The 18,385-nt window shown below is 40.7% G+C and overlaps 1 protein-coding gene across 1 annotated transcript; it reads left to right on the top strand.

The window, feature by feature from the left end:
- Window positions 1-6,323: 6,323 nt before the first annotated feature.
- Window positions 6,324-7,730, top strand: LOC308655841 (sperm motility kinase Z-like; the record flags this gene model as incomplete). The annotated part of the gene is made up of 1 exon (XM_081306173.1): window positions 6,324-7,730. The coding sequence occupies one exon, from the start codon at window positions 6,324-6,326 to the stop codon at window positions 7,728-7,730; it is 1,407 nt and encodes a 468-aa protein (XP_081162299.1).
- Window positions 7,731-18,385: the final 10,655 nt, after the last annotated feature.

Consider the following 18,385-nt stretch of genomic DNA (forward strand, 5'->3'; position numbering starts at 1 on the left):
AAGAGATCCACATCTAGACACATTATAATGAAGATGCCCAACATACAGAATAAGGAGAGAATTTTAAAAGCTACAAGAGAAAGGAAGCAGATTACATTTAGGGGTAAACCAATCAGGATAACAGCTGATCTTTCAACACAGACTCTGAAAGCTAGAATATCCTGGAACAACATATTTCAAACGCTGAAAGAAAATGGGTTCCAACCAAGAATCGTGTATCCAGCGAAATTAAGCTTCAGGATGGAAGATGAAATTAAAACGTTCCATGATAAACAAAAGTTAAAAGAATTTGCAGCTAGAAAACCATCTATTCAAAACATCCTCGGCAAAACATTACAGGAAGAGGAAATGGAAAATAACAATGAAAACCAACAGTGGGAAGTAGTACAGTAAAGGGAAAAAATAATCAAAGAGGAAAAACAAACCATGTTAAGTAACATAAATAAACAAATATGGCTGGAAGAACAATCCATATCTCACTAATAACCCTAAAAGTTAATGGCTTAAACTCACCAATTAAGAGACACAGGCTAGTAGAATGGATCAAAAAAAAAAAAAAGATCCAACAATATGCTGCCGACAGGAGACGCATTTGATAGGAAAACACATAATAGACTGAAGATGAAAGATTGGGAAAAATCATATCACTCATATGGACTTCGGAAACAAGCAGGAGTGTCCATACTCATATCAAATAAAATAGATTTCAAGCCAAAGTAAATCAAAAGGGATAAAGAGGGACACTACATACTGCTCAAGGGAACCATACACCAACAAGACATAACAATCATAAATATATATGCCCCAAACAACGGTGCAGCTATGTTCATCAAACAAACTCTTCTCAAGTTCAAGAGTCTAATAGACCACCATGCAATAATTATGGGAGACTTCAATACACCTCTCTCACCACTGGACAGATCTTTCAAACAAAAGTTGAATAAAGAAACTATATTAGAACTCAATAATACAATTAATAACCTAGATTTAATTGACATATATAGAATATACCACCCAACATCAAGCAGTTACACTTTTTTCTCAGCAGCACATGGATCCTTCTCAAAAATAGATCATATATTATGTCACAGGGCAACTCTTAGACATTATAAAGGAGTAGAGATAATACCATGCATCTTATCTGATTATAATGGAATGAAACTGGAAATCAACGATAAAAGAAGGAAGGAAAAATCATGCATTACTTGGAGAATGAAAATAGGTTACTGAATGATAAATGGTTTATAGAAGACATCAAGGAGGAAATTTAAAAATTCTTAGAGATAAATGAAAACACAGACACAACATATCAGAATCTATGGGACACAATGAAAGCAGTTCTAAGAGAAAAATTCATTGCTTGGAGTTCATTGCTTAAAAAAAAGAAAAAACCAAAAAATAAATGATCTCACACTTCATCTCAAAACCCTAGAAAAAGAAGAGCAAAACAACAGCAAAAGAAGTCGAAGGCAAGAAATAATTAAAATCAGAGCTGAAATCAATGAAATTGAAACAAAAGAAACAATTGAAAAAATTGACAAAACTACAAGTTGGTTCTTTGAAAAAATAAATAAGATCTACAGACCCTTAGCCATGCCAACAAAGAGAAGAAGAGAACTCAAATTATTAGCATACAGGATGAAAAAGGCAATATCACAACAGACACTTCAGAAATACAGAAGATAATTAGAAATTATTTTGAATCCTTATACTCCAATAAAATAGAAGATAGTGAAGGCATCGATAAATTTATTAAATCATATGATCTGCCCAGATTGAGTCAGGAGGATATAGACAACCTAAACAGACCAATATCAATTGAGGAAATAGAAGAAACCATCAAAAGACTACCAACCAAGAAAAGCCTAGGAACGGATGGGTATACAGCAGAGTTTTACAAAACCTTTAAAGAGGAACTAATACCAATACTTTTCAAGCTATTTCAGGAAATAGAAAAAGAGGGAGAACTTCCAAATTCATTCTACGAGGCCAACATCACCCTTATTCCGAAACCAGACAAAGACACTTCAAAGAAAGAAAACTACAGATCAATATCTCTAATGAACCTAGATGCAAAAATCCTCAATAAAATTCTGGCAAATCAGATACAAAAACATATCAAAAAAATTGTGCACCATGATCAAGTAGGTTTCATCCCTAGGATGCAAGGCTGGTTCAATATATGGAAATCAATAAATGTTATTCACCACATCCATAGACTTAAAGATAAGAAGAACCATATGATCATCTCAATAGATGCAGAAAAAGCTACAGCATCCCTTTATGTTCAAAACTCTAGAAAAAATAGGGATAACAGGAGCATACCTCAATATTGTAAAAGGTATCTATGCTAAGCCTCAGGCTAGCATCATTCTGAATGGAGTAAAATTGAAGGCATTCCCTCTAAAATCTGGAACAAGACAGGGATGCCCTCTCTCACCACTTCTGTTCAACATAGTTCTCGAAACACTGGCCAGAGCAATTAGACAGATGAAAGAAATTAAAGGCATAAAAATAGGAAAAGAAGAACTTAAATTATCACTATTTGCAGATGACATGATTCTATACCTAGAAGACCCAAAAGGGTCTACAAAGAAACTATTAGAGCTAATAAATGAATTCAGCAAAGTGGCAGGATATAAAATCAACACGCATAAATCAAAGGCATTCCTGTATATCAGTGACAAATCCTCTGAAATGGAAATGAGGACAACGACTCCATTCACAATATCCTCAAAAAAAGAAAAATAAAATACTTGGGAATCAACCTAACAAAAGAGGTGAAAGACTTATACAATGAAAACTACAGAACCCTAAAGAGAGAAATTGAAGAAGATCTTAGAAGATGGAAAAATATACCCTGTTCATGGATAGGCAGAACTAACATCATCAAAATGGCGATATTACCAAAAGTTCTCTATAGCTTTAATGCAATGCCAATCAAAATCCCAATGGCATTTCCTATAGAAATAGATAAAGCAATCATGAAATTCATAGGGAAAAATACAAGACCCAGAATAGCAAAAACAACTCTAAGCCGGAAGGGTGAATCAGGCAGTATAGCGATACCAAACTTCAAACTATACTACAGAGCAATAGTAACAAAAACAGCATGGTACTGGTACCAAAACAGGCAGGTGGACCAATCATACAGAATAGAGGACACAGAGACCAATCCACAAAATTACAACTATCTTATATTTGATAAAGGGGCTAAAAGCATGCAATGGAGGAAGGATAGCATCTTCAACAAATGGTGCTGGGAAAACTGGAAATCCATATGCATCAAAATCAAACTGAATCCCTTTCTTTCGCCATGCACAAAAGTTAACTCAAAATGGATCAAGGAGCTTGATATCAAATCAGAGACTCTGTGTCTGATGGAAGAAAAAGTTGGCTCCGATCTACATACTGTGGGTTCGGGCTCCAAATTCCTCAATAGGACACCCATAGCACAAGAGTTAATAACTAGAATTAACAAATGGGAATTACTCAAACTAAGAAGTCTTTTTTCAGTAAGAGAAACAATAAGAGAGGTAAATAGGGAGCCTACATCATGGGAACAAATTTTTACTCCTCACACTTCAGATAGAGCCCTAATATCCAGAGGGTACAAAGAACTCAAAAAATTAAACAATAAGATAACAAATAACCCAATCAACAAATGGGCCAAGGATCTGAACAGAGACTTCTCAGAGGAGGACATACAATCAATCAACAAGTACATGAAAAAATGCTCACCATCTCTAACAGAGAAATGCAAATCAAAACCACCCTAAGATATCATCTCACTCCAGTAAGATTGGCAGCCATTATGAAGTCAAACAACAACAAGTGCTGGCGAGGATGTGGGGAAAAGGGTACACTTGTACATTGCTGGTGGGACTGCAAATTGGTGCGGCTAATTTGGAAAGCAGTATGGAGATTTCTTGGAATGCTGGGAATGGAACCACCATTTGACCCAGCTATTCCCCTTCTTGGTCTATTCCCTAAAGACCTAAAAAGAGCATACTACAGGACCCCTGCTACATGGATGTTCATAGCAGCACAATTCACAATAGCAAGACTGTGGAACCAACCTAGATGCCCTTCAATAGATGAATGGATAAAAAAATGTGGCATTTATACACAATGGAGTATTACTCTGCATTAAAAAATGACAAAATCATGGAATTTGCAGGGAAATGGATGGCATTAGAGTAGATTATGGTGAGTGAAGCTAGACAATCCCTAAAAAACAAATGCCAAATGTCTTCTTTGATATAAGGAGAGCAACTAAGAACAGAGTAGGGAGGAAGAGCATGAGAAGAAGATTAACATTAAACAGGAATGAGAGGTGGGAGGGAAAGGGAGAGAGAGGGGAAATTGCATGGAAATGGAAGGAGACCCTCATGGTTATACAAAATTACATACAAGAGGAAGTGAGGGGAATGGGAAAAAAAACCAAGGGGGAGAAATGAATTAGAGGGGGTAGAGAGAGAAGAGGGGAGGGGAGGGGAGGGGAGGGGGGATAGTAGAGGATAGGAAAGGCAGCAGAATACAACAGACATGAGTATGTCAATATGTAAATCAGTGGAAGTGTAACTGATGTGATTCTGCAATCTGTATACGGGGTAAAAATGGGAGTTCATAACTCACTTGAATCAAAGTGTGAAATATGATATGTCAAGAACTATGTAATGTTTTGAACAACCAACAATAAAAATTTTTAAAAAATGAGCTTTTCCCCAAAAGCTTCTGTTGAGGCAGGAATATTCAAAGGCAAAATGACTGGATTGTAGAGCTCTACCTAATCTGACCCTCCTAGTTTCAATGGACTAACTGGGTGTTAACTGGGGGCAGTGGAATATGACTGGAGGATGTGGGTCACTGGAGTAATGCCCTGAGAGGGTGCTACTTCCTGTCTCTCCTTCCCCTCATTCTGCTTCCTTGTTGCTATGAAGGGAGCAGCTTTCCACTGATTGACCCTTGCCCCATGATGTGCTGCCTCATGTTGGGCCTGTAGCAATGTTTTTGGCCATCTAGAGACTGAGAACTCTGAAACATTGCTACCTTAACACGGAAGTTTTGGGGGAATACCTCATTTTTAAACCACAAGAGGCTGTTAGTATATCTTTTTGGGACACTGGGGCAGAGGGAATCACATGTTCAAGTCCAGTCTGAGCAACTTAGGAAAACCTTTTCTCATAATAAAAAGCCTAGGGATATATCTCAGTGGCAGAGCACTTGCTTAAAGTGTGAGTGGCTCTGGGATGATTGTTTGGATATACTGGCAACTCAACCCAACAAAAAATAAGGAAAATAAAGAAAAATGTGTGTGTGTGTGTTGGGGGTTCCCCACACTTTTTCCCTTCCATCCCGTGAGGACAAAGCAGCAAACAGCTTTGACCTTGAATTTACCAAACTGGGACTTGTTAACTTGTTCATGAATTACCCAATCTAATGTATTTGGTTACAGCAGCATTAAGGTACCCAGTCATCTCTATTTGTTCCCTCTCTGGGAAGGACACATTTACTGGTTCTAGGATTCCTGGCTTCCAGGCTTTGTCCTTTATCACTTTGAGTATTTCAATCCACTGTGTTTTATGCTGCAGTGTTTCTAGTGAAAGATCTGATGAAGAACTTACGGGGAAATCATGATGAGCCCTCCCTCCTGTCGACCCTGTAGGTGTGCCTAATGCTCTAGAGGGTCTTAGGGAACAGAGCATTGTTATCATGACGTGAGGTGCTACCAACTTTTTGACACTCATATTGAGTGTTGGATGAAAGAAAAAGAAGTTAAATACCTTAAGTGTAGATATGTTGAGGTCTTTCAACACCAAAGTCAAGACTTTTAGACTTGAAATGAAAGTCCATTAAGTACTGTACAATTTTTAATTTTTAAAAATTACTTATCAGTTTCCATAACCCATTGAATTGAAAAGCTTCTGGAGTCCTTTCTTATTCTTACTCTGAAACTGGAAAAGGTCCTGTAGGCCCAAAAGGACCTGGCCAGTGTGGGTGATGCCCAGGCATGACTGGGTCATTTCTTACTCTGAGCTCACAAGGAGCCACTGTGAGGGAGTCTCAATCCCCGGGTATATAACAGAGTGACTGAGGCTGGGTTTTTGTCCATAAGTACAGGAAGCTCTTGGTGGTGACCTGTCGGACTCCCAGCTAGTTAGTGCGTTTGGTGGTTGGCGGTTGGTGGTTGTGGTCTTTGGCGATTGGTTCTTTGATTTGGGTTTTTTGTTTTGTCTTGTTTTGTTTTTTGATTTTGGTTTGTTGTTTTAGTTTCTTATTTTGTTTTTAGCTAGCATCCTTAGTTGGTGTTCCTGCTTAGGATGCATAGTAAGAGTAGTGAGTCTAGTGTAGTGTCACAGTGGCCTGGCTCCTTCCAGGAGAAGGCCTTCACAGACCATTACCAGGTCTTGAAGGACATTGGGCATGGGGCATTTGGTAAGGTGATCCTAGCCCGCCATCTGCGCACTGGGGCCGAGGTGGCGGTGAAAATCCAGCCAAGGAGACTTTGGAGAAGTTTGACCTGCCCTGAAGAACTGGCGATGAAGACCCTGAACCACCCGAATGTGATCCACCTCTTTCAGGTTATTGAAACCCACCAATATGTCTACCTGGTGATGGAGCATGGAGGCAGGGGATCGCTCTTTGACTTCATCCCACCTGGGGGCATGCAGGAGGAGGAGGAGGCCCGGAGACTGTTCAGACAGATCACCTGTGCAGTGTGCTACTGCCACAAGATGAACATCTTGCATGGAGACCTGAAGCCCGAGAACATTGTGCTGGATGCCGGAGGCAACATCCGAATCATCGACTTTGGCTTAAGCACCATGTTCAAGCCTGGGCAAGGATGGAACAGATACTGGCACCCTCTGGAGGGCCCCACAGTGGACACCTGGAAACTGGGTATCATTTTGTACTTTATATTGACAGGGTACTGCCCAAGTAACATCTACCAATCTGAGTTGGAATTTCCCCAGCACATGTCCCCTGAAGCACAAAGGCTCATCAGGAAAATCCTGGCAAAGAACCGAAGAGCAAGCCCCTCGGCAGAGGAGATCTTGGCAGACCCGTGGCTGAATCAGGGTGAGGAGAAGGCATCTTACCATGATGTGCCCCTCCCCAACCTCTCAGACCCCACTGTACTGACAATGCTGTTCGACATGGGGTACGACCCTTATAGTACCTGGGTGTCGCTGTCCCAGAAAAAGTTTGATGATGTGATGGCTTCCTATCTCATAATCCAGCAGCAGATAAGCCAGGGGGCAGGCTGCATGGAGCCTGTGAGAAGGGATCCTTCCATTTTCCCTGCCCTCCCCCAGAGGAGGGCGAGTGAGCCTGCCCTTCACACCTTCCCCTTGCCCTGTGAGCATCATCAGCCTCAGGAGGCCAAGGAGTCAGGGCAGAAGGGCTTCAGAAGGGCCAGCTGGCCTGCCATTAGTCTCCGCTTCCTGCATGAGAAGCCCCCCACTCCCAGGCTAGCCTCCCAGCATCACTCTGTGTCCGACTCACCCCAACCCTACCCATCAACAACAGACAGCCAAGTCTCCCAAGATGCCACCACAGGGCGTCCCCAGGGCCACAGGAAGGGTTGGAAGCGGGTGAGGCGGAGGATCGCTGCCTGCTTGCGCAGACTGTGCTGTTGCACACCCTCGTGTGATGGCGAAAACGAGGCTCCTACACCAGGAGAGCAGAAACCTGCTAGGTTCACAAATCGGGTGGTTCCTACATAAATGGACAGTTCAGATGGACCAAACGAAGAAACAGCCAGCCAGAGGACCTTTTGCTCTGTGGATGCTGTCATCACTATGTGGGCATTGGTCACGTGGACCCCAACAGCTGCAGGACTGAGAGTGCCTACTGGCTGGGCTTCTCCACATGGGGTCCAGCCAGGAGCACACCTGGATCTACCTGGACATCAGGTGTCCCCTGCCCCACCTACCAGAGTCATCAGATGAGACTGTTTACCCTGGGACCCTTCCCCTGCCCTGCTCTTCTGTCCTTTCTCCCATGTTCTTGTGATGGCAGAGATATTTCTTAATAAATTTGTTTTTCTCAAATTGCATAGTCAAATTGATGTTCCAAAGATTAAAAAAAGAAGGGCTAATGTCAAAAAGTGGGGACAGGGGTTTTCCAAGTGGGGCAGGAGCCCACCAGGCATCCATTCCAAGGCCTGGACCACTGTGCCTATTCAATGTAGATAAATCTACTCACTTTGAGCCAGTGTAGAGGAGGACTCACTCACCTCAGCCATCAGACAGGGGAACTTGCTTGGCTTTAGCAGTGTAGAGGGGACTCAGTTGCCTTAGTGTAGACGGTCTCCAGTGTAGATGTGTACTCACTTGCTTTGACCCAGTGCCTTGGAGATTTGCTCCCCTTAACCCAGTTGAATGGGGATTTTTCCTTAGAGCCAGTGTAGACATGAATGAGTTTGAGTTCGTGTCCTTTGGCAGAAGGAATCCCTTCCTGAGGTGTGTGGAGAGGATGGGTGGCAACTGTTGGAGAAATCACATCTGAGAAGGCATAGGAGACCCCAGAGAGTTCTATGGCATCATCTCCTTCATACTGTTTGCTAGGAAGTCAGAGGGGGCCAGGAGTTAGGGGTGGGCCTTCCTGCAGCAGTGACTGTGTGCCTCACCACCTGCCATGCTCACCCAAATCCTCCTCATGGCCCCTGCTGGAGGTAGCAGAGAAGGGAACACATGGGGTCTGGGGAGTGCAGATGACAGGCCATCTTATGGCTGCTATTTATATAAAAGCCAAGTGTATCCATGTGGAATTGCTCTTTGTGTTGGGTTCCATTGATGCCCAAGATCGTAAATTGAAGTGTGCACAGATGAAGAGTGGGACGCACATGAGTTAGCCAGGAGGGGAGGCTTCTAACACCTTCCATCCCTGATATCTCTACAGGACTATGTGCTCATCGCTGTTCCTGCAGCTTGAAATGTATGTCACATGTGACATTTTAGTAATTTGCTATTTTCTGATAGGGCCCTAGTTGTGAAACTATCCGATGATAGGAAGTTGGTTTTTTAAAATATTTTTTTTAGTTGTTGATGGACCTTTATTTTTAATTTATTCATTTATGTGTGGTGCTGAGAATCGAACCCAGTGCCTCATGCATGCTGGATAAGCACTCTACCACTGAGCTCCAATCCCAGCCCAGGAAGTTTTAAAAGAGAAACTCTTCATGTCTTTTTCTATAGAAAAATCCCAATGGTGGTGAATCTCCCTAAGGCAAAGCCACTTCCCAGCTTGAGGCAGGGGAATGGGGAATGCCGCCAGGAAATGGACATTTTGGGATCCAACCTTGGCCTAGGGAAGGGATTGCCTAAGAGCTGCCTGAAAGGTCACAATGTGCGGGAGGTTCTGGGAAGCAGGAGAGGCCTACTGAGGATCATGGAGGAGTGTCCTGGGGAGGAAGCCCAGGCCCAGGTGACAACTCCAGGCCCACACTGGGACAGTCACAGAGGTGTGCAGGGATCCTGGAGGTCGGGAGGGAGGCAGTGTAGAGGAGGAACGCCTTTTTGCATTTTGTGTGGTTGTTCTCAGGAGCAGAAGGACAGGGTGTCCTGGGCTGGCATTTGCCTCGAGGCCTGCCCCTGGGCCAGGCTGGCACTTGTCAGGCAGGTGTTCTCCCTGTGGCTCCTAGAAACAGATGTTGGCCTTCCAATGGGGACAATGCAACTCCCCCTCTCGAGGTTGGAAGGAAGGGCTGTTTCACTTAATTATTTCAATATGTGGACGCCGAGCTCCTTCACTCTGAGGTCTTTCCATCAAGTAGCACCCAAATCATGGGTTCCATCCTTACAACCTACACTCACTCTTGCACCTCGAGTCCCAGATGCCTCTTCTCCCCCCAGAGCCTCCTTGCTCCAATATGAGAAAATATGAGAGTGACAAAAAATGATGAGTGCAGCTAAATAACTTTAAATATACAGTCTATACAGTTTAGATGAAATGGATCAATTTGTGGAAAAGCTTAAAACTACCAGAAAGACATGAGCATTTACATGGTCCAGTACCATTAGAAAATTAAGTTTCTAATTTGAAAATCTCCAAGAAGCTCCTCAGGTAGAGATGCTATCAGTGGCCATTTCTACTCAAGCCTCCTCATGAGGAGAGTAGAGACAGTGTCCCTGTGGTGACTGAGGCCCAGGAATACCTAGGCTTGACACCTGCACCAGAACATTCTCCTAGTGGGAGAATGACCTTGATGATGACATCATGACTTTGGACATATATTCTCCAGAAGAAAAAGAGAATGCGTGTGTCATTTTAAACCACTGTCTTTGTGGTGCTTTGTTGTGGCTGCCTTAGGAAAGTCATACACAGTGGAACTAACTTGATAGAGACCAACTACACTGGTAGAGCTAATAATGTATTTCATGGTGAAAAGATGAACAAGATAAGAATATCAACTCTCAACACCTTAATTCAGCAGTGGTGGAAGTTCTAGCCAGACCATTAAGGCAAGAACAGGAAATGTAAAACCTACAAATCACCAAGGAAGAAAAAAAAATTCTTCATTTGAATATGACATGATTTTACTCAGAAAAAAAGTTTTATACGCTTCCAGGAATTCCTAGAACTGAACAGTAAATTCAGCAGGATTTCAGGATTCAAAAATCAATATTACAAAATCAATTTTTATGTCTGTACAGTGGCAATGAACTTGTGGAAAATTAAGCTAAAATACAACATCATTTATGGTTGCTCACAAAAGGGACTCCAGAGTACCAACAATTCATGTGGACCTTTCATACACAAAAGTACCAAATGATGATGAAGGAGCTCAAAGAAGATCCAAATACAGGGAGAGACATTCCATGTTTGTGAATTAGGAGATTCAGTTGGGTTTATTTGGGTTGCAGGCAGAACCCAGTTCCTTGCCCTTGTGGGAAGGCGGGTCCTACTTCCTTTCTAGCTCTTTGCTAAGGAACATTCTCATTTTCTCGAGTCCACCTGGAGTCCACCAAGAGTCCTTGGCTTTTTTCCCCTTCCTCCATTTTCAGAATCAATTATAGCAGATTGAGTCCCTCTCATATTTTGACTCTTCCATTTTATCTTCCTCATCCAGTTTAGTTTTATTTTTTAAGAGTCAAGTGATTAAATTGGACCAATTGGGTATTCAAAATAATCTCTTTATTTGAAGATCATTTGATCAGCAACCTTATTTTCTGCTTTACTATGTGAAGTGATATATTTATAGGTTCTGGGTTTAGGTTGTACACATCTTTTGGTGGATAGGGTGATTACCCTAGCTACCTACCACGTGTGCCTACTTATTCGGCAGCTTCCTGTTGCCTTTGGCATTGTATATAAGGTTTTCAAGATCACACCATTTCCTCTTTGGTTGGTTTTACTTCTGATTCAGCTACCTGTGTGTTCAGCACAGGCCATCTCTCTCTCTCTTTTATGGTTAGTGTCTCTGTGTGTATTCTGTTAGACCAGGATGCAGGAAAAGACCACTGACTATAATTAACATCAAATTAAAGCAAGCTTATTATTTCGACCAGCCAGGCTGCCTCTCCCACTCACAACCGCGGGAACAAGACAGCAGCCCCAGCTTTCCTGCAGCCCTCTTTATAGCTTAGAAAGTTACACAAAGGGGGGGTTACAGATAACAGAACTCTGACAAGCATAATACTAATGATAGTTTACATTTTTGCTGGCCCGACATCAGAATTTATGAAGGTCATTAGAGCCTCAGAGAGGGTTGTTATCTGGCCAGGGAAGGCCAAGATTTGTGAGGCATCACTAAAGTTTCAGAGAGGGCTGCTATCTCATCAGAGAGCCAGGCATGGGTGAGTTCAAGGCATTCCAAGCAGGTTCAGAATCTGCAGTAATTTATAGTAAAGCCGGAATTATCTTTTCATGGCTTTGTGGCGAGATGGCTCCTCCCAATTTTAAGAAAAGATCAGGTTGGGTCTATCAATTCTCTCCTTAGAAACCTCTCTCTTTTTTATGACTTAACCTTCAAGACTGCTCAAACATCAATGTCTTTACAATCATAGGAGAGAGAGAGAGAGAGAGAGAGAGAGAGAGAGAGAGAGAGAGAGATTGATTATACTTTCTCTTCCCATAGCACCACGATTAGAGCACTTATTTTGTTGTGAAAATGATTTTGCTTCACATTTGATTTTTATTGTTTGTTTTTAAATTTTTTTATGTGGTTGTAGGTAGACAGAATGACTTAATTTTTTTTTTATTTTTATGTGGTGCTGAGGATTGAACCCAGTGCCTCATGCTTGCTAGACAAGTGCTTTGCCACTGAGCTGCAGCCCACCAAAGCTCAGTGGCAGATGTAGCTCAGTGGCAGAATGCTTGCTTAGCACACATGAGGCACTGGCTTCAATCCTTAGCACCACACAAAAATAAATAAAATAAAGCCTTCACATTTGTTTTATTCACACATCTGTGATGCTTTCAGGGGCACAGAACATATTTTATTCACTTTTATATTTTTTCTATCTAGTGTAGAATCAAGCATGCAGTGAGCCCTTTAAAAAAGACTGATTGAATTTGTTAATGAACACTTGATTTTTAGTGGTAATGAAGTCACACACTTTGAGCAGCAGTCACTAAGTTTCCAAAGTGTGATGCAGGTCAGGGACTCCAAACTCATGACCCTCGGTTCAGTATGTTCACCAGTTCTGAAATGAGCACTGATGCTTTCAGCATTAAGGTGAGACAGGCTCAGTAATGCTGCCTGGGAGAAATGTTCCTACTGTGACCTTTTCTACATTACGAAGTAAGGGCCTAGGCCTGGGTGTCAGCACACCTAGATGGTAATTCTAAGTGTCCTTAACTTCTCTTGGATGGCCCTTTCCTTACAGAGGAAAAACAAAAACAAACAAAAAAATTCAATTTCATTTGAAACTATTGAGTGCTTAATCTATCTCTAAGAAATGGTTCCCATCCTTAGAGAATTTAATTGGGTAGCTTGCTATTATAGTTTGGTCAATTTAATCCAGCTCTAATTATCCATGGTGCAATTGTCTTTTCCTTTCTATAAGCACATCTGAGAAGATAGGTAACAACTTTAATGGACCTTAAACAACTAAGGATGGCCATGAAGGTCATAGTTTGGGAAACGTATTTGATAGAGCTATGCTGCTTTTTGGCCAGGAGGTAAACCTGAGATCTGACTTGTCTGCATTGCTCTTTGAGGTGACTGGCTATATTTGCTTGCTAAAACAAATGAGATGTTTTATACACTTTTGATTTCGTCCTGTGCCTGTGCAAGCAATAACTGAATTTCAGAGACTAATCTTCTTGTTAACATTCAAAGGTGTTTGAACATTGTGATTCTTTTTTTTTATTATTGGTTGTTCAAAACATTACAAAGCTCATGACATATCATCTTCCATACGTTTGATTCAAGTGGGTTATGAACTCCCATTTTTTTACCCCAAATACAAGTTGCAGAATCACATGGGTTACACATCCACATTTTTACATAATACCATATTCTAATCTTGATTTTGCTCCCTTCCCGCAATCCTCCCTCTGCCTTTCTCTTCCTTTTCTTGATTACTTTCTTGCCTTTTAGCCTACATTGAGAGTCCTAATATGAAGTGATACTTGATCATAGAAGTTTTCCTAAAAGCAATTTAAAAAGATTAGTTTGATATCTCCTGTTACAGAATTTTAAGAGGCAGATCTTGGTCTGGCTTGGTGGCTCATGGTGCCTGTAATCCCAAATGACTTGTCAAGCACAGGCAGGAGGATCACAAGTTGAAAGGCAGCCTCAGCTCAATAGTGAGCCCTGTCTCAGACTAAAATTAAACAATATTAATAATAATAAAAGGACTGGGGATGCAGCTCCGTGGTTGAGGACCCTTGATTTTAATCTCCAATGTTTATCTGCCCCCCCCACTCACACACACACATATCACAGCAGATTTTGGTTAAATGAACATTTACCAACTATCTATATTTTGGTGTTTTCCAATACAAATGTCATACTGATGAATACACAGATATGCACATAGCTAATTAGTATCTGTCCATCATCAATTCTCACATGAGTTACAGGTTTGTAATATAGGATTTTACTTGCATTAAAGAGATATATTGTTCTCATGTGCTTTATAGTACATAATAGAAATATTGAATTGGATTCCAATTGTGTATGAAACAAACTATCTCGCACATGAGACACTTGGGATTGAATAGACCTTCTTTTGATGTTTAATCCTTGATATATATATATATATATAAAAATCTAATAATATATCCAAATGAATTTCTTATAACATCAATTGGACTAAAAGTTTTATGAAATGGGAGAATATTGTAAATGATTAGGATGAAGAAATTAAAAATAAGGATGGGTAGTTCATCTTTTTAAATTTAAAAGTAATTACAGCAGACTTCATTTTGATTGGTTTAATTCCCAGATGTTGCTTTGAAGTTACACTCACAAGGGGACTTTCCTTCTGAAGCCAGCTCCTTTGTTCACATTCTCTCTGCTATTGGGACTAATTCACTGCAGATAGTTGCTCATCACCACATTGATGTAGTATGGTCCCAGACATTTGATTAGGTAATGATGGGCCTCACATAGAATGCATGTGGAACCTGGCATTGGTCTCAGTTTAAAACAAGCCAGTTATATTACCTAGAGTTATTCCTTGACATTCTGAAAGTTATATCCTTAGACCTTCCAAATTTTGTCACACCTCTCTAGCCTGGTAATAGCCTTCATTAAAGGAATTTTAATTGCTATCACTAGTAATTTGATTACTTCTCATAATATAGATAGTAATTCTGTGTTATAGATATTGAAGAGATTCAATCCAATCTTAAACTACACATTTTTACATTAACAAAATCAGAGGATATTGCCTATGATGGGTCTTCAGAGTCACAGGATGCTGGTTAATAACCATGAAATCAGAAAATGCTCATAGTTTACCCTTCACAGGCTATAATTTAAGAGACAGAGGGTTTGTCAGAGAAAGTAGGTAGTGCACTTGAAGGAGATCACCAGGAGTCATCTTGAGTGGCTGGAGAAGCTACATGATTTGATTCAGAAGGACAGACACTGGCTAAGGCATCCAGGAGGGTGGGAAGTGAAGGGGAAATGCTGGGTACAAGCTTTACTTAATCCTGAGGTGTATTAGGACAGAGCCAGCTCTTTGGTATTCGTTAATCATTGATTGACCTTGTGAATCAGATCTAAATGGTGCTTTATAATCTGCTGACAATTCCTGGGATTATCATGGCATGTTGTAGTTTCTGGCCCAATGCCTGCTGTTTTCTTGTCGATTATGAAACAGCTTAGAGCATCACAGAGGTAAGCATTTCCTGACTGGTTTGGCTGCCTCTGTAAACATTTTCCCATATCTGAGACAGATAAGTCTTTCCAAAAGTCCTATCCTGGGGACATTAGCCCATATGCTTGATCCTCATTCCAAATCATCCCATTTTTATTTAGGTGTTTACAACTGCATTGCCTTCTTGGTGATTACTGTCAATGTGATTAGGATCCATAACATTAACTATGGCAGTTTCTACATGATACCTTCCTCAGATTGTCCTTCACCTTTGCTGGTTTATGAACAAGGGTTACTTGTTACATCTGCACAGTACAATATGGTGGCCAAATGTGGCTTGAATGCTTGAGATATATCTAATCTGAAATGTGATGTGCTATAAGTATAAAACACATCTGGATTTCAAATACTTAGGGGAAAAATGTGCAACTTCTCACTAATAAAGTATTTTACATTGTTTACATGCTGAAATGATATTTTGGTTATAGTGGATTTAAATGACATAACTGTACACAATGTGTTTTACCTCGTGTTTCCCTTCAAAGTGCTCTCGTGCTTATTTATGATTACAGCTCTCTTACCAGCCTTCTTGTGCAGGGAATAGATTTTTACAGCCACAGTGTCTATTTCAGTATTGGTCTGGGTTTTTTTTTTTTGGTGGGGGAGATATTTGGTTATTTATTTTTAGAGCATGATACTTATATATAGTATTTGTGTTCCTTTTGACAAAATTATACATACTAGGAATTTGACTTTGATTCCCTAACCCCTTCCCCTTTCCTAGCCTCCTTTCTCTTCATTTTCTCCTTCTACTGATCTTTCTTTCACTCCTTTATTTATTTTTATTTATGTTTGATGGGTACTTTCCACATAAACATAAAGGAGATATTCCCCTTGGTACATTTATATGTATATAATGTGATTCTGTGAGGTTCACTCCGTGTTTCTTTCCCTCACCCTTCATTCCTAGCTCCCTCGCATCCTATTTCTTCTACCTTCCTTATACCTTTCTGATATCTGATCCCCTCCCCAACTGTCTTCATTCCCTTATTTGGCTTCAGCTTATACATATGAAAGAAAACCTATCAACCACTGATTTTCCGAGTCAGGCTTACTTCAGTTAGCATGGTTTTCTCCATTTCCATCCATTTATCATCAAATGACCTTATTTCATTCTTCTTATGCCTGAATACAACTCCATTGTTTATACATACCACCTTTTCTTGATCCATTCATCCGTTTATGGGCATCTGGGTTGATTCCATAATTCAGCTGTTATGAATTGTGCTGCTATAAACATTGTATTGGGTGTAGTGCTATAGTATGCTGATTTTAGGTTTTTTTGGATAAACATTGAGGAGCTGGGTAGCTAGATCATATGGTAGTTCCATTACTTTTTTTTTTTTTTTTTGCAGAATCTCCACACTGCTTTGTACTTGTCTGCAGTCCCACCAAAATTGTATGAATGTAACCTTTTTTCCTGAATCCTTGCCAGAATTTATTGCTATATGTGTCCTTGATAATTGCCTTTCTGACTGGAGTGTGATGAAATCTTAGTGTAATTTTGATTGGCATTTCCCTGCTTGCTAAAGATGTTGAACATTTTTTTTTCATATGTTGACCATTTGTGTTTATTTTTTTCTTAATATTTTATTTTTTAGTTTTAATGGGATACAATACCTTTATTTTATTTACTTATTTATTTTTATGTGGTGCTGAGGATTGAACCCAGGGCACTGCACGTGCTATGCAAGCACTCTGCCACTGAGCCACAACCCCAGCCTGCTGAGCCACAACCCCAGTCCTTGTGTTTCTTCTTTTAAGAAATTTCTGTTTAGCTCTTTTGTCCACTTATTGATTGGGTTATTTGGGGTTTTTTTTTGGGGGGGGGCATTGAGTACTTTGAGTTTTTTATGTATTCCTCTGTCAGCTGGCAAAGACTTTTTCCCCCATTCCAAAGGTCTCTCTTCACCTTTAATCATTTTGTTTGCTGTGCAGAAGTTTTTTAATTTGATGGCATCCCACTTATTGAATCTTGATTTTATCTCTTGAGCTTTAAGGGGCCTTGTTGAGGAAGTCAGTTCCTACACCTATATGATAGAGTGTTGACCCTATGTTTTCTTTTAGAAATTGCAAATTCCTAAGACTTTGATTCATTTTGATTTGACTTTAGTGCAGGGTGAAAGATAAGGTGTCACATCAGACGACTAATCCCGTCAGGGTCACTGCAAGTGAATTTGGGGATTAAATAAAGACACAGACACAGAAAGTACCTTTTCTTTGGGTTCAGTGACTGCTCCTTAGCCGCATCTCCCACAAGGGGGACAAGGCAGGCAAGAAAGAGAGCAAGAAGCATGTGCTGAACCCTTTTATTGGGGAGAAGACATTCAAATGAGGCAAGGAGTCAGGTTTCAGAAGGTGGTGCCTAGCTTGGTGATGTCTTGCTGTTAGCAGGTTGACTGACATCTAGGAAGGCCATGCCCATCTCGTGTGCTGTGTGGGGATCTTAGGCAGAGTGAGCGAAAAGATGCATATGTCGCCTGCCCAAACAGAGAGGCAACATCGATTCAGTCCACCCTGTGTGCTCAATGCTCATTGTTCACACACACACAGACCATGGCTGGCTTGCCACATCTCCACATTCTCACCACTCAAAGCTAAGGTCTATGTGGCAGCTCCCGACAATAGGGATCTAAATTCATTCTTCTACACATGGATATCCAGTTTGCCCAGCATCATTTATTAAACAGGCTGTCTTTTCTCCAATGTATATTTTAGGAACCATTGTCAAGTATTGCATGGCTATCTAAATTTGGGTTTGTCTCTGTGCCTTCCATTTTGTTCCATTGGTATTTGTGTCTAATTTGATGCCAATACAATTCTGGTTTTGCTTCTATAACTCTATAGTATAATTTGAGATTGGGTATAGTAGTGCCTCCGGTGTCACTTTTCCTATTCAGAATTGATTTGACTATTCTGGATCTCTTATTCTTACAATTAATTTAAGGACTGTTCTGTGAAGAATGTCATGGTATTTGTCATTGGCATTTGGAAGGTAATTGCATTCAATCTGTGTATTGCTTTTGGTAGTATGATCATTTTGA

This window comes from Spermophilus citellus (assembly GCF_964194105.1).
Source record: "Spermophilus citellus genome assembly, chromosome: 1".
Classification (NCBI taxonomy): Eukaryota; Metazoa; Chordata; class Mammalia; order Rodentia; family Sciuridae; genus Spermophilus; species Spermophilus citellus.